Source organism: Populus nigra, chromosome 5 (assembly GCF_951802175.1).
Source record: "Populus nigra chromosome 5, ddPopNigr1.1, whole genome shotgun sequence".
Lineage (NCBI taxonomy): Eukaryota > Viridiplantae > Streptophyta > Magnoliopsida > Malpighiales > Salicaceae > Populus > Populus nigra.
In genome coordinates this window covers 4,606,201-4,629,700 of record NC_084856.1, presented here as the reverse complement: position 1 = coordinate 4,629,700, position 23,500 = coordinate 4,606,201, and the positions used below count along the sequence as shown (strand labels likewise).

Sequence of the window (23,500 nt, the reverse complement as noted above, 5' to 3'; positions counted from 1 at the left end):
AAAACACAACCAGAGTCATGTTCTCAAACATTTCCTTAGTTATTATATCCACGCGATGCTATTCTATACTGATTACACGTATAGGTCACAAAGAGTTGTGTTAGTTAACAGTAATATAAGTGCAGTAAATTGTGGAATAAAGAAAAAAGAGAAGACAACAAAATCATTTGCAGCATTGTGATAAAATTAAAAAAAAAATAAAGATCAACCCAAAAAATGAGTGAAAACGACATGAAATCCATAAAGGTTCCAATTAAATACAAGCACAACAGAATATTTAATCATCAATATGTATTCATAATTTTGAAAAATGTAACTCAATTTGTTAGATTTTAGATTTATTTTTTAAAATCATCAGTTCGAGTCTCATAGATTTTAAAACCACCAAAAATTTATATAATTATTAACTTTAAAATCCATAAAATTAGTATTCATAAATATACAGAAGAACATATGCTCAAGAGGCAAAGAATAAGGGCAAAATGGAAGTAGACAAAAATTACAAAGACATAAAACCCTGCCATAAGCAAAAGGTCAAGAATACTTACGAATCCACTCGCCTAAAGTGCTGATCATCATAGAGGGATTAAAATGATGTAGGAGCCGTAGTGTTTGGACTCAATATTTATTTTGTACGTTTCACCCAAAATTGCAGGCACACTAACAACCACATCCTTAACCATAACCTTCTGGACAAATTCATTACATAAATTTTGTTCTTAGGGTTCAGTTTTTTTTATTAAAAAAGATGTGATGTTTCAAGAGAGAAGACGAGACGAGAGAGTTTAAGTATGTGATACGTCGTTTTCATGGTTTCTTTCATGTATTATATATATGAGAGAATTTTTGTCATTTTATTCTTTTGAATATTTGTTTTTTGAGGATGTAAAGTATAATTTTTGAAAGAATGAAAATAAAGTAAAAACACAATCAAATTAAGAGTTTTTTTTAATTATCCCTAAAACAAAATTGGTTGTCTATTTGAAATCCACATGGAAGAGTTATAATTAATGGATATATTTTTCATTGAATTTGTTTTAGATCTGTTTAGTTTTTTAATTTTTTATTTTCATCCAAAACATTATTTTGTTTTAGATTTTGATCACTTAGTTTGAGACAGGAAAGGAAAACTTGCTGGAAAATGATAAAGAAGAGATATAGTTGTTCATTGATCACTTTACAACAAAAAAATATATATTTTTGGAGTTGGTAGGTTTTTTTTATAAGAAAAGTTTTATTCAAGTTTTTTTTAACTCTTTATATTGCATGAAAAAAAGTAGATTAGGGTCAAGAAAAAAAAATTCAGTTTGATTTTATATTTTTGAATCAATTTAGATATATTTTGAGTTAAGAGATTGGTTTGTTAATACTAAAATAGTGTTTATTAGATGAAAATAGGTTTAAAATTAGATTTTTATATCTAAAACCCCGTAACCTAATAGCATTTAGATGATGGAAATAAATGATGCTAGGTCAAAAAAAAAAGGCAGGCAAACAAGCCTAACCTTACATAGCCCTACGGTTGATTTTTTCATTTTATGGACTAGGCATGTTGGGTCACCCAGACCCACCAACCTAACTTTTATTTTTATCTTATTTTAGTTTTTTTATTATTAATTTTTACTAAAATAAAAACTTAAAAAATATATCAAGAATATTATTTTTATTAAATACTATTTAATTTATATTTATCTTTTAAAATAAAATTATAATTTTTTTTCTATCAAATTATCTCGCTTTCCCACTCGTAGGTATAAAATCTTATCCAACTGGTGGTTGATCTAAAGCTGAGCCATTGATTTGAAAGTTAATTTTGTCAAATATAACTAAAATTATATGAGATTTAGTCGTGTTAAATTTAAATTCTTTTTAAAAAAATAATTTATAAGAATATTATTTTAATTTTAAATTTTAAATTAAAATAATCTTATTTAAAACAACTAACCGACAAGCCAAATTAGGTCCGATAACCATGTTACCATCAAATTGGGTTGGTATTTCCCACCTCAGCAATTATCGTGTTATACGTGTCTGATGATTTGAAGCTAAACAGTATTTATAAGTAGTATAATTTGCTAAACAATTTGATATATTCTCTTTCAATATTTGCAAATTACCATTGCATATGTCTTCCTTCTTTATGGTTTCAAATTCTTTGCTAGCTTTCTGATTGGGCTGTTTCTTAAGCCGAACTTTATTTATTTATTTAATGCCATAACAATGTTGATTGGGCTGTTTCTTAAGCCTATCACAAGATCAAATTCTCTAATGACAACTGCTGGCAGAGAATCTCAGATTTTTAAAAAAAAATTATTTTTTTAATTTAAAATTAATATTTTTTTAATATTTTTAGATTATTTTGATATGCTGCTATAAAAATAATTTTAAAAAATAAAAATTTATTATTTTAATATATTTTCATGAAAAAAATATTTTTTAAAAATTAAACTTTTAAAAAACTCAATTTTAACCGTATTTTTAAATAAAATTTTAATTCAGACTCGAGACACCATATACAATATTCTACCATTGGAATATTCATCTCAATCATTTTGTTTTGGACTTCGAAGCACCTCTTCCCTCCGTACAATAGCATCAAAACCGTGCTTCCCCGGGTAATTGATAATTTACACACCATTTCTATCGTAGTAAATAGAAAATATATTATTTTGATTTTTTAAGAAAGTTAAAACAAAGAATTTTTGCAAAGTTTTTTTAAAATTAAATTATATTTTAATTGAATCATGAATTGATGTATCATATTACCCAAGTTAATTATAAATTAATTTTTTTTTACCCAAACCCGAGCTAGAAATGACTTGGTTAGATCTTGAGTCAACCCTTTAGTCTAAACCAGAATTCGTAATGGTGATCTTTTATTAATTTGCTATTCATGTTTATCTTATATTATGGGAAAAGATTGTTTGAAGGATTTTTTTTTTTATTTGAGATACAAATTTTGGCAATTGAAACAGCAGGGGAAATGGTCAATATGGATGAAATATTACTCATTTTATTTTATTGTATTTTCATGAATGTTTGTCCGATGATGTGGTGGACCGTGGCCTCTGTGGATATGAGAAGTCCGTGTTTCTGAAAGGAAGGTGATAACAGGAAATATCCAAATCATGAAATGAACATAAGAGAAAAGTAAAGTAATGCGGACAGAAACTATGTATTACTTAGATTATAGCAATGCGTTATCGGATTAATTCATTTTAATTGTAAAAAAATATCCAAGCCTGCTAATGTTTTTTCTAATTAAAAAAATAATTATGATCTTAAAATATAATACATTTTAGATGATATTTGTTTTCAAATATAGATACAATAATATGTTAGATCGACTTTAGTTAACCTATCAAACTTGCGATTTAAGTCATGAGACCGTAATAACCCTATAGAAAACAAATTAAAATAAATTATGAAAATCAATTCCTAATCAATCCAATATTGAAGGATAGAGTTAAAATAAAATAATTAAAAGAACAAAAAAACTACAATCTAATATTTAAGGTTGAAATCGAGGGAAAAAAAATCCTTAAAACCGATATATAACCAAATAGAAAAGAAATAAAAAAAATTACAAAGCATAATTTCCAAAATAACCTAATATTAAAGAATGATTTAAAAAAAAAACTAAACAAAAAACAAATATTATTACAACATCTTTAGTATTTTGTTTAATTACACCCTTTAGTCTTTTATTGATAACTAGATAGGTGGCTAGCTCTTAGCTGCTAGCCAGATAATTTTTTTCCTAACATAAAAAAAGACGTTCAGGTAATGATAACTCGAATTATCAAAAGTAAAAGAGCAGCTTATGCAGACAAGAAACAGAGATAATAAAATCTGAAATGGTTGTCAAGTGAAACCATTCTTCATATAGTGAAAACAAGATCTTGGCAACTGATTCAAATAGATAAGGGAGTTCACAATAATAAAAATATTTGTCATCTAACAAAATCTCCTCTAAACTTGTCTAGAGCAAACATTAATCATACCAAAAAGGGACCGTTCCCGCCAAACCATATATAAAATTTGTTCAACGCAGCAAAAGTATGTTCAACGCTTCTTAGAGACACCAACAGTCTTTCCACGACGGCCAGTAGTCTTTGTGTGCTGCCCCCTGACACGAAGACCCCAGTAGTGCCTCAGACCACGGTGGTTCCTGCATGACAAGGTCCATATCAGATGGCAGGATTATCTTTCACTGATAGTATCATCAAGGCCATTTAACAGATTCATGTTACCAATTTTATTACCAAAGCCTTTAACAGAGATGCATTTCCCTAGAGAAAATTACACAACAAGTTGCATCACATCTATTTGACAGTAACGTTTAAAATGAGTTGTGAGCATACAAATGTTGAGAAGCTAATAAACAGTCTACGTGGCAAGATAAGCCTGTAGTAATTTGAATGACAATATTTTCAGTACTCTAAACAGCTTAACATATTTTCAATTAGTGCACTTTATATCAGATATATTGGTTTATGTACACAGAAAACATGAAATTACCTGATCTTCTTCAAACGCTCCAAATCATCTCTCAACTTCATGTCCAATGCATTTGACACGACCTGAGAATACTTCCCGTCTTTGTAATCCTTCTGCCTATTCAAAAACCAGTCTGGGATTTTGAACTGGCGAGGATTTGCAACAATAGTCATGAGGTTATCCAACTCGGCTGCAGATAGTTCACCAGCCCTAAGAATAATGAAGGCAATTAAATTAGTCTTTCTGGGAAAAAAATTATACTTTAATCAATCATGACTAATTTCAAAAATTAAAACTCAACCAAAATCTGAAGAGATTTTGTAAATTCCCAACAAATCATGATTAATTAATTTATTCTCATTCGCTTTGAAAGATCAATGACAAATGATCCCAGATATTTCATCTCAAATTCCAAAGTTCACCAGCTTTCATTGTGCTCTTTACCCTCTAGCATGTCATTAATGACCCCCAAAGCAATCATACCTTCCCAAACAATTTTTTATCAAAAAATAATCATCATGAATTCGAAAGACATTTTAATTTTCCTTTTGGGGGTGTAAATGTTAAAGAGTTCTACCTTTCTTTTTACAAGGGAGTACTACCAACTCACAAGTCTATAAAACCACTAAGAAACATGCGTGCTACATGCAAAAATACTCCAAAAATAACGGATATAACCAGGAAAGAACAGCAATTCCCATTTAAAGGGGAATTTATACTTAAAAAACAAATCAAAGTATTTACCCAGACAGATAGCTATCGTATGATCAAAAATCGAACCAAATAAAAATCAAACAAAACAATACAGAAAGAGAGGGAGAGTGAGACCTCTTGTTCATATCAACATCGGCCTTCTTGCAGACAATGTTAGAGAAACGCCTGCCAATACCTTTGATTGATGTCAAAGCAAACATTATCTTTTGTTTACCATCTACATTCGTGTTCAGCACACGTAGAATGTGCTGAAAATCCTCGTTAGCCACCAAAGACTGTTTCACACATAAAACCCACATGCGACATCATCGATCAATTACAAAACACCAACATCTGAAGTCAAATCTAATACATGGGTTTATTGATATTCTATATCAAGCATAATAAATGAAATTTGAGAGTCAGATATCGCAACCCTAATTTACCATTTTGTGTTTTCGAGAGGAGCGGGACTCTGGGGCGGGGCGGGTTGTAGCAGAGGAAGAGTCAAGATAGCGAACGAGGGTTTTTATTAAAAAGTGTTTGGGTTTTGTTTTTTCAAAAGACGATTTTACCCACCAAACTTTTCTATGTGGTAGATGACCCAATTCCCGATCGAACTAGCAGATTGATTTGGAACCACGTTGATAATAATGTTGTTTAAGAGGGTAGTTATAAATAACTTTTTGTACTAAAATGTATTAAAATGATATTTTTTTTATTTTTAAAAATTTAATTGTGAGGTTAACACGTCAAAACGATCCAAAACATACAAAAACACTACTCTCTAGCCAAAGCTAGGCATAAAAAAATCAATGAGTTGACACGTCAAAACGATCTAAAACATGTCAACTGGTTAGGTTTGATTTTTTAATATTTTTGTAGAACAACATCATCTTACTGTTTTATTTTAAATATTAAAATAATATTATTTTAATTAATTCAGTTTAACTCCCCTAACTTGTAACGCGGGCTTTAGGATTAGAAAGATTTAATTACTATGCTTTTCATACATGAGTTAACTATACAAGATTTAACCAGGGGGTGATCAAACCCAAGACCTGGATTATAAATCGAGCGAGTTAATTTATATCAATTCAAGTCCTTGAAAGTTTAGAATCTTTTCACTTAGAATATTTTTTTAAAAAATAAAATTTTCATTAATCGAGTCTAATCTAGGTCTTGGATTGACAGGTTAAATTACGATGTTAGTCAAGTCTAAAAACTAGGAGCTAACTCCCTTTCTTAGGTGGTGTATTTTTAAAATTTTAATTTTTTATATCAGAAGCATCCCACGATTCAAAAGCTTAAAAAAAATAATTAAATTAAAGAAAAAATAAAAAATTTTCAAAAGTATTTTTTAACCAAAAAAACAAACACTCTTTAACTTCTGAATTATTATTTTTTACTTTCAGCTTATTTGAAGATTTAAATACAAGTTAATAACGTGAGTCCAATTATTATAATTCATTTTTTATACCAGATAAGAAATGTCTTCGAGACAGATGATGGATCGGATCAAGGCAGGTATAAAAACTCTTTTCATCAGGCCCATTCATCCCTGTCACAATGGTAACCAGTGACTGGCACCAGGCCGCTGGGCTGGCATGGCTTGCCGTGGAAGCAGATTTTAGAAGAAAGTTGTTTTTTTTTTCAAACATATAGAAAAAAAGAATGCACTACTCCCTTAGCTAGTCGCTTGCAATTTTTATAATCCACTAGGTTTTCCATGAAAGATAATTAAATTTTAATATCAGAAAAAAATAAATTATCCTCATATCCATACCCTTTTTTCTCTTACTCTTTGGGTATCAGAATTTATTTCCATGGCTTGATGTCCTTGTTTTCTGCTTTGAATGGGAAAAGGGGTCATTTCTTTGAAGGCCATGTCTTGGTTCAGAGTTCCGAGCAGAACCAGGGATAAGTAGTTATTGTTCTTGCAACCAGAGACTAAACTAAGATCAACAGTGGACCGAAATACAAAAACAATCAAGTTCTGGAAACTCGGATAGAACCCGATGCCTGCTCAACCTATGCTATGGAAATTCAGATAGAACTTGTCCCCTCTGCTGTACACCAATCTGACTTGTCCCCTCTGCTGTACACCAATCTGTTGAAGGAAACCTAAACCATCCACGTTGAACTTTGGCGTGAAAATAGGTATCTATTCGAACTAGATAAAATTAATATGGCCGTGTTGATTTGTTTCACTATACACTGTTATACCTCAGGTTTTAAACCTAGAACAAAGTGAGAGTTAATTCTCTGGCCATCAGATCCTCCAATCAACTTAACATGGTCTACTTGTATCTGTAAGTCTCACTCATGGAAAGAGCAATGATAAAACCTGAAATGGCTGGCAAGAGCTCATCAATGTTAAATGGAAATAGTACAGCCTAACTCCTTGGCGGCAGTATCAAGATGATGAACAGGCATTCCTGTCGCGAGTCGGCTATGGGCTTCCCATGTTAGGCACTTTTCTATATCAGCTTGCCAGTTGATGACATCTGATCTGAAATATTGATAAGAGGGTCCATGGGTTCCATTCCTGTGTGTGAGTTTAGAAGCGGGTTTTATTGAACCAGTATGCTGAATATCACGGAGAACAGATGTGCTCAGAGCACGGACATGAGCACTTGGATGAGAAAGGCATCGTACAGTCGCTGGCAGACGACACTGCATGAATTGGCCCAAAAATTCCAATGAGCAAGCGTCATATTTACTCCCAAACTGGCATTACCCACTTCATAGCGTGCATATAAACATGCTCGTGTGTATGTGCAGCCTTCATACTAAATGAAATTGGATGTGTTAAGAGGATATATTCACCTTTAAGAGGTTTGAAAGGCCATCCGCAACTGCAAATCCAGACTCTCCCCACTGCAGCACTGGCTGAACTGCTCTGGCTGTTGCTTCTAGTAGCTGCCAAATTGAAGATTGAAAGATTAACTAACCACACTGAATAACAAGTACTTTTTTTTTTGTTGACAAAGGACTCCTGGCTAAACTTGGAATGCCGTGAGCCTTCAGTCAATATAATTCTGATGTCTAACTTACAAAGAGCAGGTCACATATTCCAAAGTGAAGTGAAATCTTCTTTGGTAAGTTACCTCAAGCTGTGGTAAAGTGCAAGCTTCTCCATCAACAAGCATCCCATCTGTGGCACGGAGAAGTAGATCTGATGCACTAGCCAAAATTACCAACGATTCTGGGGTATCATGATTTCTCATCAGCTCAACAATCAACTTGACAATCCGCTGGTTGATTCTCCACATCTTCTGACCTGAATCATCATCTTTGGCGATCCAAGGCTGCAATTCCCTCTCCGCCTAACAACACAGAGAAAATGATTAAACAAACAAAGCAATTGAATCTTAAAGGACAATAAAACAGAACAAAAAAAAAACAGGATGCTAACTTAAACAACCAACAGGCTACACTTCCAAATTTGGGATCAAAATAATTGCAGAAACTATTTAAGAAACCATTTTTTGCACCTTCCCATTTTCCAGGTGAGTAAGTTTTGTACTATCAAAATAAGTAGTTCTGAATTTTTATTGTATTTCCCTATTCTGAAGATGATGCCACCTTGGAAAAAAAAATTAAGCAGTTTCAAAATGACAGGCCAAACAGTAAAGGGTAAACAATTGCATTTTACAGCATAATTACAAGCAAGACAAAATTCAGACCTGAAGAACAACTGCTGTGGCTGCTATTGTTGGCGATGCTGATACAACATTGCATAGTGCGTCAACAACCTGAATACATACTGACAAGTTAGAGGAAGCTCTCCCAAAGAAAATAATGAGAATCTAGATAAAATATAGCCTGATGGATCTATCGAATCCATTTCCCCACAACTGGGAAGCGCCTCATGCTTCCAAGTCACACATGTTAAAAACTTTTAAATGTCCATTGTGTGTGTGTGTAGCATGAAACCTTTTATATAAAATGCATTAAAGCTTCTAATTTTTATTTCCAATTTGAAGGAAAAGTGATTAGAACATGGAGTATGACCTGTCTCCATCCTTGTTGAGCAGAAGTGCTTTCTGCACTAGGTTGAGTTTCGGGTGATGCTATTAACTTTTGCCACAATAGAGAAACAACAGAGAAACATAACTCTTGCTTCTCTGGAAGCACTGATCTCAATAGAACTTGTGCACTGCAATTGAATCCAATATGCCTGTGCATTGTTAAGAAATTGGCCAAATCTGAAGCATCCAATGGGAGTCCAGCAATACCTTTTCCCGAAGTGCTTCCAGAGCCTTCTTCTGAATGTGATGCTCTCCCACATTTAAGTTTAGTTTCTGAATGGACTAATTCTGTGGACTGCAGGGCAGATGATTGCCCTGAATTAAAGCAGCCAGTGCTTGCACTTCTATTTTGCTTGTTACCATCAAAACACACAAGAGAATCTTTCCACACTGGTGCGTGCAAATGTGCTCCTAATGGCTCAGCTTTGTTAACTATGGATGCAACAGCCTTACTGTGAACATCAATGAGGTTATAGAGTGAGGATGCCCTGGTGTAAATTTCATTATCCCACTTGCATCGCATCAAAACAGAGAGTGCATGCATGCAAGCCTTAGAACGTCTAAATAGTTCAGAAACATGAGCAGCAACCATAGCTGCAGCTACTATCTCATTTGAACTATAACTCCAAGATGTGCCAATAGTAGATGGTTTTAGAGAAAAAAGTGCCTCCAAAATAGATAAAATTCTGTGAGTATGATGGATTGCAGAGTTGATACTAGTTTGGAACTCACTAACAACTCCATTCAGTTTTGCAGGCTTGGCTACAGTCTCTGAATGTTTAGAAGTTGAATGGTTACCCCCCCTGGAAACAAAGGGGAATATTTGAAGCTCACAAGCCAGAGCACATACAGCAGCCAGAACATAAGAATCAAATGCTGCAACTGGACCTTGTTTCTTCATCCTTCTAGATTTCATGTTTCTTCGCATTTCGGATGTTGATTGTGAGTCCTCTGTGCCATCCTCAGGCAGATCGTTTTCTTCTCCTCTTGGTCTCTTGCTCCCACGGGAATGAGCTTCATGACTGACACACACAGTTAACACAACAAATAGTAGTCGCGATGCAAGCTCTACAGAGGCACATGATTCTAGAAAGAGCGAGTGGACCATAGTACGAAGCTCTGCCACGGCAAGGTTTTTGGAGGCAGGCCCTAAGCTAGAAAAATATCTTGTTCTTCTGGTCTGTTCTCTAGAAGACTCCAGCGGAAATGTTCTCCGAAGAATTGCTTCCACAGTGGCAACAAATATCTTCATGAGGCATGCTTCGGATGGACTTCCACGAGGAAGATATTCCAGGACCTTAAGGAGAGGTATATACAGATTCCATGACAATAATGGAGGTTGCAATGGTGTTGCAACTATGATTTCAGGAAGATCAACTGCTGAGGAACTTAAAGGAATCAGACCATAAGCAGCTTCCCAAATGGTACAAATTCTCCATTCAACCTCAGGTCCATGGGCACAAAGCATGGATGCAATTCCCTGGGCAGTTGCTTCAATAGTCGCTTCAGCTGCAGGCACTTCTATCTGTTGCCATGTTCAAAATGCAACAAAGCAGACATTGAAGTGCTTCGCATAGCTTGAATCACAAGAAGTCAAACTGACGTGTCAACAAATAACATTTATATTACCTGCTTCCTGTAGGATGAAATGTAACCACCCAAAGGTTCATGTTGAACTTCCACCCCTTCAACTTGCCTTAGTGGAGGAAAAAGCAATGCAGGCTGTGAGAGAATGCGGAAAAGTAAAGCTGCAGCTGCGTCAGCTGCTATACCTGCTCTCATGGACATTGCAGTCCCTATTGCACGCAAGAAATGCAGATGCATCCAGTTCCTGGGAAGCTGCATAAATGAACACACAAATTAAGGAGAATGAAATGGAAAAAGGTAAAAGAAACTAGATAGTCAAAGGTGGGCCAAAGAAGCTAATCAAGTCAAAATATGATATTCTGAGTAAAATCCACTTCTTTTGGGTTGGAGAAAGCTTCCTTTTGATGGAAATAAGTGATTTAATTACAAGCAGAGAAATAGAGAAGGATGAAAAAAAGCAACTGTCGAAGTAAAAATTGTTCATATTTTGTTTTCATTGATGAGTTACATCAGAAGACTCCTGAAAGGGGGAACATCTATCTTTCATGGCATTGCACAGGCTGAGTACAAAAGACAGAGAAGTTGATTTTTTAATTTTAGTTTTTCTCTTTTACATTCTATAGGAGGATGATTTATTAACCTTGCTGTAATTTCTCCTCTCTCTTAATAATACATTCTTCTTTTATAATAATAATAAATAAATAAAAACTAAAATATTCCACATGTATAGTCTCTCCAATGAGAAAATTGGTTTCCTCTTGATCTCTTGACAAGAACACATGTGAATTAGCAAAAAGACTATTAACCAGGTAATAAGAAATCAATACAAAGCATAGTTGGTTGCCAAGGTGAATTTCTGTAATAAAGGCAAACATACTTCAGAACAAGATTAGAAGTAAAGCGATAAGCTTTATCACAGTACAATTAAATGGTCATTGATCAAAAGCATATAGTTACCCTTATTCCAGATGCATAATCTTCAGCAGCTCGAAGAAGTTCCACAAGTTGTACAGCAGCATCAAGTGCATCTGGAGCCCATGATGGTGGTGCTTCAAGAAGTCCAAGAAGAAGTCGTTGAGTGGCACTTGGAGTTGCAATGGCGTAGTACCTAATCCAGAATAGAACACATTTAACAACCACTAATAAGTAGAATGCTTCAACCTAGTAAAATTGAGATTGTCACTCTTGTAGACAGGGGACTTGGTGTCCCACCATCTTTAAGGTCTCTTGTATGCTAGTCTCCAACTTTATTAACAGAGTTTTTCAGAACGCTAACACTCAAACATTGATAAAGATAAATGTTCAATAAAAATACACGAGGGCAGGAAGAGGCACACAAAGAACTGAGCCCCCACAATTAAAAAACATGCATGTACATGAATCCTTAGATGATACAAAGACCATATTCAAGAAGTTAATCAAATACACATGCAGATTCAAAAAAAAAAAATTATATAAGCATGTAGTTACCGGTGAAATAAACGTGCATATGGCTCAAGAGCAGGGAGGCCAGCAACTAGATGCTCATCCAAAGCTGTTGTTGGAGGAGGGAGTAAAAGTGCAGGAACAGCAGCTGCAGTTAATGTAGCAGTCTCATAACGAGCAACTTCCTCATCACACACACTTAAAATAACCCCAGCACCATTTGCTACAGCCCACCTTGGAGTTGATGGGATGAGCTGAGGATGTTTTCCAGACCCACGTGAAGAAGCTAACAAAATACAAAAGAAATTCAGTTGATAATGATATTTGTCTCAGGGTGTAGACTGCTGCCATGTTATTCTTGAAGATTATGAAATAAAATTTAAATTATTCTCTAGCAAAGACAATAATTGCTCCCAGCCATATTCTACATCCATACTTACAACCACAATGAACAGCGTGTCTCTACTACTACAATCAAGGATTAACTGCACGGAGATTGTTTTAAGCTAGACCTTCAGTTTCAAAGTAATTTTGAAAATGGAAACAGTGCAAAGACAGTGCTTTTCTTCGCCTTCAGTGAAACTTTTTAAGCTTTGCTGATTGTTTTACTGACCATTTGAAATGGTATCTAAATGCAGTGTTGAAAATACTTATCAATGCTAACAGACTTAGAGTCAATGCTGAGAAATAACAAAAAAAAAAGGACCACGCTATCAAAGAAAAACATTTATCATTTTGGTGCAAAAGAACAAACATGTCGGTGGAATGCAAAACAGGAAAACCACAAGTAATTTCACTTTACAAAATATGTTCCAGAGATGGAAATATCATCGTGTGTGTCTCGAGCGCTATCTAAGAAATAAAAATTCAGAATTGTCTCATGTTATTTCTCTTTAGACACCAATGATGTCTTCCACTATCTTGTGTTAATCCTTGTAATTGCAAAAGCAAAAAGATCATCGTGCATTTTACATGTTACTTAATACAGCTCAACATCAAATGAATGAATATATGATCTTCACCATTCTCTTTATCCAAATTTAGACTCTCACTTTTGGAGTCCAGCTATTCCTTAAATGTGATGTTTGGCCATTCAGTAGCCTAACTTCCTGTACAATACTACAAACTTTTCTAGTAAACTCCCTATCAAGGAAACCAGACCTCATCTATAATATTTGCAAATCTCCTTAACTTTGAAATTTAACCTTATTATGCAAGAGACATCCAAAAATATTCTAAAATCAAACTTGAAGCCATAATATAAAAAAGTAAATCAGATGCTAGAAGGGCAAAAATTCACATGCTATGTTTCTAAAGTAATGATTAACTAACTGGTTGTTGGTGGTTTGAGCTCTCCCGCAGCATATTTACCCATAACACCACTGCACCTGAAAATGCATGAAAACATTTGAGATTAAGGGAATCTCACAAGAAGTTGACAAGAATTAAATATGGTTCATTATATTGCATGACAAGTTCACTAAAAATTGCCAGAATGAACTTCTAGCTTAAATTTTGAAAATAGAGAATCTAGCAGAACCAACAGTTGCCAATGCAACATTGAGAAGTTAAGAGAAAATACATATAATCCATTGTATTCCATGACAAGTTGGTAGCAAATTTCTACCAAAATGAATTCCCTGTGCTTAAAATTTGAAAAGAAGAATAATAATTTAGTGAGACCAATAGTGTCAGTGCAACAGGTGATATGCCATAACACCCCCCCCCCCTACACACCAAAAAACAAAAAAAGGCGCTTCACAGGTTTGAAACTTCAACTGTCGAAATAAGCCCAAGATCACTCTAGCATAATTTTGATATGGAATTGTGACAGATTTCCCTAACCCCCAATTTCTGATGTCATCGTCATTGGATTCACACATGCAGGTTCCACCATATGATAGTACCTCCATATTAGCTGTCCTCTTTTGCCATGTGGCCTCACAATTTTGTCCCACAAAAGGTGCCTCACAGGTTTGAAACTTCAGCCATCCGTACAAGTCCAAGATCATTCGAGTACACTTCCTACATGGGATGCTGAAAAGATCTAATTCCAAACCAACCTATTTCTTATATATTATGTTTTGAGAGACAAAATTTTACCCAATCATCAATGCAAGGAGCTTGGCAGTTTCAGTTATCTATAATTTACAGGCCGGTAGAAGTAGAATGCACTTCAAGAAATTCAATATTTTAGTTTCTGCACCAACCATAAAAAGGTTTCTGTCCCTGTTTTGCTAGGAAAGAAGTAAATTATTATCTACTTTCATGGTGGAGTTCTCCTTTGATTTTATTAACCTTTTTCTGATTTTCATCATCATGTCATGTCCATTCTGATCAAGGATATTTTTATGTTTAGTTTCAATCTCAAGACTTCTTGTTAGAAAAAGAAAAGAAAAAAGAGGGAAAGTGCACCAGTACACAGATTAATTTCAATGCCAAATAACCCCTAACTTTCAAGATCAGGACATACGAGTTGCAATAAATTGTGCAGGTGAGAAAGGACTCCAAAGATTATCACACTAAAATTTAAAATATGCTCTTTACTCCTATTTTAGAATTAAATGTAAAGAAATCATACTGTATTACTTTTCTTGTTATGTTGATTGCTTTTTAACCACAAAAAAAAAACAATCAGTCAATTATAAAATATGGCACTCACCAACGAAAGTAGTCACTTCTAATACCCAGAGGTGCAGCAAGCAATATATCGGTGATCCAGGGAGACAGAGGCCTGAAAGGTTTCCTCTCTTGTTGTACCAAAGGCACGCTGGCGGATTTCCCTTCTGCTGATTCACTACTTGTAGCGTGGCTGTCACTACTGCTTCTGTCTGTTTCATTATTCTGTTGTTCCCTCTTGTATATTGGGCGATTGTAATGAGTTAAAATCCGCAAAATCTCTCCGCACGCCAGAGCCCATTGTTCAGAATATTCATTCTGTATAAGTATCAAAAGATGTGTCATAAATAAGAAGCTTCTTTTTCAACCCATACAGCAATTGCATGCTGTAATCAAATTAGAAAAATTAAAGACAAAAGTAAAACTTGTGTGAGTTAATGGTTTACATTACATACCTCACTACCAGGGCAGACTAAGGAAATGAAAGAGGCAAATGGTGGGCTACTCCTATCATAAACTAGTGTACCGTCTATAATACATGAAATAATTGGAAGAACAACAGCATGTCCATGCTCTGGATGATGAAGGACAAACATAGCTGGAAATTGACATAAATATTTAAATCAGAACTACTGCAGCCACCAATCATTGATATGATACTTGAAAAGCGCAATTAATTCTTTTAAAGATTAGCATAGGTGAGGAATCATTACCCAAAACATCATCAAAAAGGCGTTTGTCCTTTGATGGATAACGATTGCGAATCAACTGTCAAAACCATATCCATATCCACAACCAATATATGTTACAAACTTCATGAAAAGTAAAAGTCTCAATAGAATTAAGTATTCATACCATATGAACAAGAAAGACTGACTCAAAGAGAGTATACCTCAGAAATATCATCTGGAAAGTGTTCCGATGTGCACTGCCCAAAGTAGTCGACATAGGCAGTAATTTGTGCCTGCAGATGAGGGAAAACATGCAGAAGCATGGGGATCAATTCTTGTAGGAATTAACTTCAATAGAAAGAAATGTCACAATCAGAAGGAAAATAAGTGCAGATGTACGATAGAGTAATTTTGAAAACAAAGATAAGATGCAGATGTGGGACTTTTCCAAGTCAAACGACAAATTCAATGCTATAACCATTAGAGTAAAAGTGATGACTGGGAACAAGTTGACAATAGAAGTTCTCACTTCAAACTCAAAAGTTTATCTGTGCATAACATAGTGATGTTTTAATGACTGTCAACAAGTGCTGATTCTGTAACTTCTGATCGATGTCCTAAAAGACAAACTCCAATAAAGTCTAAAGGATGGAATGAGGGGAGGACAAAACGGGTAAAATGCAAGGGTGTAGAGGAGAAAAGATGGAAATTAACCCTCCCAAATTGAGCAGATTGCAAATTACATGTCAGCTAAGATAAGCGAGTCCTTCCTATACTTCCCTGGGACGTTTCATCCACCCAACCAAAAAGACGAGCATCTCATCCACCCCTTTCCCATCCACCCATCATCCCTACTTTCTTTCATAGCAAACAGAGAGCAAGGATTTGAAAGTTAAATTTCAAGCTACTATGGAATTTTTTAGAAGAAAAATTCATGAGCGTGAACATGTCTGCATGGTTGTTTTTCCCAAAAAATTTACTTGCCTAAGAGGGAAATGCCAACTTATGCTAAAAATATCCAAAATCAGAGGAATGCTGTCTAAATCCTAACTTCTCTGAGCATTTAGCACCATTTTAGTTGACAATACCTTTCCTCATAAATAGATTCAGTATTTCCTCAATCTGAGGCAACAGTACATGAAATTTCCGGATACCACATCAAAATTTTCACATCTTCTTAGACCTAATTAAACAGTAAACCATGGTAAAGAGAAAGAGCCTTGAAGAAAAGAGTATTTCATTATCTCATCACAACGTAGTTGACAATTGCCAGAAATGATGGAAAAGCATGAGGTTTATAGTTAGAAATGAATACAGGTTTTATAACCATTTCATTAATTTTTTCTTGATTCAACTTCCAAGTTTCTCATATCCTAAAAACTAACAGCAATATTATTGCTTTCCATGGCACACCTACTTATGAAAACATTAAACCGGTCACAGCGATATTTGAAAGTTTGAGTCGGCAAGGAATTTGATCAAGGATTAGAAATGATAGGCATGTTGGATTAATAAAAGGTTATACCCTGTCGAATACAAAATCACACTTCTACTCGCTAAAAAACAATTATTTATGCATAATGATAGCTGGCAAATTGAAATATTAAAAAAAATCTCATTTAATAAAGATTTTGCAGCATAGCCAGTCCTCTTATGGCATACTACTGACCGATAAAGGTGGTGCTGATTGATCCACCAATATGAAATAAAGGTGTCCTCTGATTAACAAAGGCAGTCTTGAAACTGTGTTCCATGTTTATATCTTCCTTCTACCAGGAAGAAATTTAAAGATTCTTTACGGCAAGTATAATCTGAATTTTGGCACCCAATAAACCTTAGAGACAATATGCTGATACAACTATATATAAATAAAAAGAACTAGAATAGAAAGAAAAGGATAAATAATTAAAATTGAATATAATAAGCATGCAGAAGCACTCATCAGAATCCATTAACTGCCACAGAAATGAAATAAAATGCTTCAAGAATTGTTAAAAAGACAAAGGAAAAGAAAAATATGAGAAAATGCTTCAACTGACCTTTCTTTGTTGGGCATCTTGAGGTGGAGGCCAGAACAATGAAGAGAATTGAAGACCATCAATCCATCTCTCAGAAGAAGAACTAGCCATTACAAAGTTGTCTGTCCTTTCAATTACCAAAAACCAACAACAATTTTTTTCTTCCAGCCACTACCAATCAAGATCAATATATCGTCATTTAACATCCCCTCGGATTACTCCCTGAATCCCCCAGAATTTCTCGATCAAAAAAAATTATCTTAGTTTGTTAGTTTCTGTATTTCCGCCTCTCACCCAACCTTCTACACAGTGTCTTGCAATCCAAACGAATACTTGAATCTACTGCTCTGCAAGAACATGGTTAAAAATGGCTTGCTGGCTTAGAGTTGATAACCAGATATTCAAAGAAAACTCAAAACAAAAACAGAATAACGCTCCAAAAAAATTTATAAAATTTTGAAAAGGGAATCTGCCTTAAAAATCAAAGGGGCTATGATACAGTCACATTTTCAAACTATTGAATAAAGGGGGAAAAATCTTTAAATGAATTAAACACGCAAAGAAAAAAAGCAGAAAACATGAAACTACAAACAACTGGACTTAAAATCCATGAACCCAGAAAAGAAAAATCATTAATATTTTACTGAACAGAACAGAAAATGAAATTTATAACATGATAAAACAAAACACGGACACCAACGTACCTGGTAGTTGTGTCTGGGAACCGTATTTCAGGTATCTGAACTTAAGCTGCCTAGTTTGATTTTTTGAGATTTTTTTTATCACTCTAATTTCCTTGACAGTTCTTTTTTTTTTTTAAGAGGTTGTAGTTTCGGTAAGAGAGGAAGAGGAGATCTTTAGATGGTCTGAGATTGCCTTGCGTACGTGGCAATGATATTTTCCTCTAACCTTAGAGAACCACGTCATGTCAATCTTTGCTATGTTAACTTACGCATGTACATTCATACATACATCATGACATGATAACATGGACTAAATGATGTTGTTGTGCTGGACGTAAATGTAAAATTTGTAAGGGTGGCCATTTTCATCCAACCCATCCGTTACTGAGTATCATCTCATCCATCTACATCGTATTTCTATATGATTTGACTAGAGTTAAATGAAAGAATTTTAAATCTATTTTTTTAATATAATTTATTAATTTTTATTTTAAAAAACATGAAAGAATTTTATAATTATATGTTTTAAAAGAATATGCAAAAAATATAAATTGATAATTTTTTAAAAAAGAAAATCACAATACCTTGGAAAAAAATCTCTTGAAGTACAATTGACAAAAAAATAAACTCGAGTCAACCTGAGATAATGCAATAAAAATGTAACTTGGATAACAAGTCGCGAGTCAAACTGAGTTAATCCATAAAATTTATAGTCTTGGTTATGAGACCAAGATAGCTCAACATAAAAAAATTAAAGAAAACCATAAAAATATTTTTTTCTTAAAAACAAAAATATATATATTTAAATATGAAATTGAAAAAGAAAAAAAGAAAAAAAATATGTCGACATGTGTTAAATTTTTAAACTTGTGACCCGAGTTATTGGATTATAAGCATCATACATGGAAAAACAATGAAACACAATTCCCATCAAATCAAACGCTAAGGAATGAAATTGAATAAAAAAATCAAACAAAATGATCTAAAATAAAAATAGTAATTAAAAGAATGAGAGTGAAAACCAAAATAAAAATAAATTAGAAGGAAATTAATATTTTTTTTACTGGAATGTTAACTTGAAAATAAAAATAACTCAAATAAAAGAAAAAATATCAAAAGAATAAGGACCAATCTGGAAAAAAAAATAATATACCATAAACTTGGATTGAATTGTGAAGTTAAAAACCAATAAAACTTTTATAAAAGGGCAAAAAAAAAATTAAAAATCAAAAGAATAAGTATCAAATTAGAAATAATAATATATTAAAAAATAAAATTGAATGATTAAATTGAAAAGAAATAAAACTTTTACAAAAAGATACCAAAATTATAAATCAAAAGAAAAGGGGAAAGGACCAAAGCTGAAAAATAAAAAATAAAAAGGACTGACCTGTAATCTGAGGGGGAGGAGAAAGAAAGAAAAAAAAGTTCATAGTCAAAAATTAGTCCAACCTCCATCGACACACGCTGCACCTGAAGAAAAAGGACGTTGCAGCGTTTCCAACAACACGAGATAATGATAGTTTTGATCATTGGGGTCTGGGAAGCACCACCCGAAATGCTAATTGCCTCCCATACGCTAACAAATTTTGAAAATTTAATATTATTTTATTTATGTTAAAAGACCATAATGCCCTAAATAAAACAGTAAACAAAAAAAAAACAACATGAAAAGACAAAAAAGACCTTTGACTAAATGTTTTTTTACTTCACGTGCATTTAAGTAATTTTATTATGCATTCAAAAGTAAAATAAAAAATCAAAACAAAACTTCCTCAAGATGTCAGGCTTATATTCTTATTGTGCATGAAAAAAAAGACCTCGTTACTCTTATAAGTTAGGCCATATTTTATTTAATTAAGGGGAAAAATCATAATTTTCTAATTGAGATCCAAAGTTAGGATTGTAAGTGTGTATACAAAAATTAATGAGACACTAACCATCAATATTAATGTTGATTGTAAGGGTCTTCCTAAATGACATTCAATGTTGAGAATATCACGTGCTTATGGAAGATGGTCTCGTGGCAATCTGCATACAATATTAATGTCGATGGAATCATCCCTTATAATCAGCATTAGTATTGCTTCGACGCATGGATGGCCTTTAAGGGACTTTTTAATCTGATAGGGGGTAGGAAAATGATGACCATAAATTCCCACTTCGAGCACTTATTCCTGAAAAAAGACTTGGCTCATAAAGGGATGGGTTTGGCAAGGTGTTAAACCCATAAGCACCTAGGTCTGACATGTATCCGAGCCTAAAAAATTAGATATGGCAAAATGTCAGACCCATACATGCGTAGCTGTGCCTGAAAGGTTGGGCCTGGCAGGAGCGAGGCTCACGGGCGCTTAAGCCTCGCTCCCAGACAAGACCAAGGGGGTTGGGTTTTTCAAGGTAGAAGACTCTCATGTGTTTGAGCCTGACGCATAGCTGAGAAGGGAGGACAATATCTTTGCCTTACCTTTTTATCATGCGTCCCGACCTTTGTCTCGGTCCCTTCTCGTCATGGATTTTTATGGAGAAATGCCTTTTAATATGAAGTACGTTGATCCATCAAGTATCAATTCATGTGATAATATTTCATAATGTTTATTTTAAAAATATAGAAAGTTTAAATTTAATATACACAGAGAACATATACAATATTATTTTTCATGTATTCTGAAATGATTTTGTTTTACTTAATTTATTTCGATCAATATCAATAAGTGATAAATAGGCTTGGTACTCGCGTTTCTCCACGGGGTCAGACTATTTTTTTTTCATAAAAAATAATGTTTAAATGCTCCAAGCATGTTTTTAAAAAGGAATAAAAAATTATGGCTCAGGTTATAGACCCGATTGAGTTAAATAAGTTGTCTTTATTTTAATTAGATAAAACAAAATAAGAAATGATAATAGATGGATCAAAACAAAAAACAAAAGTGACCAAGATAAACTGGGAAAAAAATATTTTTTTCAAAAGAGAACAAACGATACAATTCAATTCACACCCCATTAGATATAAACAAACAAAATGGGGTAAAGACGAATATATATAAAAAAAAAAAACAATCATGGTCACTATGAGTTTACATAACAAACCTGTAACCTCAATATCATGATTGTAATAAAATGATAGAAAAAAAATATAAAGAGAATTATAAGCTCATTTTCAAATCTGTGACCCAAGTAATTAGACCCAAGGCACATTCTCTAGAAAAATCATGAAGCCCAATTTTCAAAAAATAATTTCAATTATACAAAAGGACTAAGAACATAATAATTAAAAGAATGAGTATCAAAATTGAAATACAAAGAAAAATTATATTAGATTATAGGAAAAAATTGAAAAGAAAAATCAATTTAGCAAAAAGATAAAAAAATCAAAAGAGCGTGGATCCAAATTGACATAGGAACTAAAAATAAATTTTTGATTGAAGGGTGAAATTGAAAATAAAAACTATTTTAACAAAAGATAAAAAAATAAAAAAGAATGAGGACCAAAATAATAAAAATAATATACCATAAATTTGGATTAAAGGATGAGATTGAAAATAAATTAAATTTTGACAAAAAGGCCAACAAAGAAAAAAATTAGAAATCAAAACAAAGAAGATTAAATTAAAGAAACAAAATACCAAAAATTTGTATCGAATGATGAAATTGAAAACCAATAAAACTTTTATAAAAAGTCAAAGAAAAGAATTGAAAAAATCAAAAGAATAAGAACCAACTTGTAAAAAAAAAATGTCAAATTGGAATTGATGCACGAAATGAAAAACAATAAAAATTTTATAAAAAAATTAAGAATAAAAATTAGAAATAAAAAGAATAGAAATTGAAGTTGAAATACCAACAACAAAGATAACCAAGCTATACTTTTCGGGGAAGGAGAGAAAATAAAAAAGGGTCCACCGTCGACAAACCAAACCACTCGACCACCATCGTTGCACGTGCCACTCCACCTGGAAGAGGACGTTAACCAACTTGAAAAAAAAACATCAAATTGGAATTGATGCACAAAATAAAAAAAACAAATAAAATTTTTATAAAAAATTAAGAAAAAAAATCAGAAAAAAAAAAGAATATGGATTGAAGTTGAAATACCAACAACAAAGAGAACCAAACTGTACTTTTTAGGGAAAGAGAGAAAATAAAAAAGAGTACACTAACAACAAACCAAACCACCCGACCACCATCATTGCACGCGCAACTCCACTTAGAAGAGGACGTGGCAACTTTTTCAATGACACGACAAAAAAATATTTTTGGATGCAGAGAGGCGCCACACATGTTGTGGAGTACGTTTCACGTGCCTTACCCTTTTGTTTTTTATTATTATCTTGATATCTAGTCAAATATTAAATTGCACTTAAACCAACTTAATAATAATAAATAAAAAACTATTGTGAAAAAGACCAAAAAACCTTTTAATTCCATATTTCAATTTAAACGCATTTTTGTTGTGTTAGTGTGAATTTTAATTGCATATTATTTTTTATATTTGATCAAATATCAAATTAATCATCGACGAATATTATAATAATGAAAAAATAATTATAAAAATATAAAAAATACTCCTTTTCACTAATTTTTTATTTTTTATTTTTAATAGTATTTTGACTATTTCGCTTGTACAATAAGATGGGAAAAATTTATTTGTACTTGGTTAATTCAATAATGATAAATTGACCATATAAAAAAACTTTAATAAAAGAATTAAGAATAAAAATTGGAAATAAAAAGAATATAAATTGAAGTTAAAATACCAACAACAAAAGGAACCAAGCTATACTTTTTGAGGAAAGAGAGAAAATAAAAAAGGATCCACCAAGGATAAACCGAACCATCGAACCACCATCGCTGCACGCGCCACTCCACCTGAAATAGGACGTGAACCAACTTGGAAAAAACAAAAAATGTCAAATTGAAATTAATGCACGAAATGAAAAACAAATAAAACTTTTATAAAAAAATTAAGAACAAAAATCAGAAATAAAAAGAATAGTGACTAAAGTTGAAATACCAACAACAAAAAGGATTAAACTGTACTTTTTAGGGAATGAGAGAAAATAAAAAAGAATCCACCGATGACAACCGAACCACCCGACCATCATCGCTGCATGTGCCACTGCACCTGGAAGAGGACATGACAACTCTTTCAATGACACGACATAAAATTATTTTTGGATGTGGAGAGACGTCACACATGTTGTGAATGCGTTTCTTGCGCCTCACCCTTTTGTTTTGTATTATTATTTTGATATCTAGTCAAATATCAAGTT

General features: G+C 33.1%; 2 protein-coding genes across 2 annotated transcripts; both read right to left on the bottom strand.

Annotated features, from left to right (window-relative positions):
* Nucleotides 1-3,843: 3,843 nt before the first annotated feature.
* On the bottom strand, nt 3,844-5,760 carry LOC133693832 (small ribosomal subunit protein uS13z/uS13y/uS13x). Its single transcript, XM_062115164.1, has 4 exons — nt 5,640-5,760; nt 5,329-5,489; nt 4,522-4,710; nt 3,844-4,171 (listed from the first exon to the last, which is right to left on the bottom strand). Exons 1-4 carry the CDS (start codon nt 5,640-5,642, stop codon nt 4,066-4,068), a joined length of 459 nt encoding a protein of 152 aa, XP_061971148.1. The 5' UTR covers nt 5,643-5,760; the 3' UTR covers nt 3,844-4,065.
* A 1,577-nt stretch (nt 5,761-7,337) lies between these two features.
* On the bottom strand, nt 7,338-18,426 carry LOC133693359 (protein GIGANTEA-like). The gene is made up of 15 exons (XM_062114561.1): nt 18,252-18,426; nt 17,569-17,894; nt 15,751-15,822; nt 15,572-15,626; nt 15,314-15,456; nt 14,902-15,176; nt 13,572-13,627; nt 12,285-12,525; nt 11,772-11,922; nt 10,857-11,066; nt 9,211-10,752; nt 8,883-8,951; nt 8,304-8,522; nt 8,023-8,115; nt 7,338-7,869 (listed from the first exon to the last, which is right to left on the bottom strand). The coding sequence occupies exons 2-15, from the start codon at nt 17,656-17,658 to the stop codon at nt 7,570-7,572; spliced, it is 3,516 nt and encodes a 1,171-aa protein (XP_061970545.1). The 5' UTR covers nt 17,659-17,894; nt 18,252-18,426; the 3' UTR covers nt 7,338-7,569.
* Between the last annotated feature and the right edge of the window lie 5,074 nt (nt 18,427-23,500).

Bases quoted from the DNA above. Each gene is read 5' to 3' on its own strand.
- LOC133693832 (XM_062115164.1), bottom strand. The intron at 4,711-5,328 runs GTCTCACTCTCC...CATTATTCTTAG, and splicing joins GATGTTGATATGAACAAGAG to GGCTGGTGAACTATCTGCAG. The intron at 4,172-4,521 runs GTAATTTCATGT...CTTGTCATGCAG, and splicing joins GAGCGTTTGAAGAAGATCAG to GAACCACCGTGGTCTGAGGC.
- LOC133693359 (XM_062114561.1), bottom strand. From the start codon at position 17,658: ATGGCTAGTTCTTCTTCTGAGAGATGGATTGATGGTCTTCAATTCTCT. The intron at 15,627-15,750 runs GTATACTCTCTT...TGGTTTTGACAG, and splicing joins TTCCAGATGATATTTCTGAG to TTGATTCGCAATCGTTATCC. The intron at 11,923-12,284 runs GTAACTACATGC...ATTCTGGATTAG, and splicing joins TATGCACGTTTATTTCACCG to GTACTACGCCATTGCAACTC.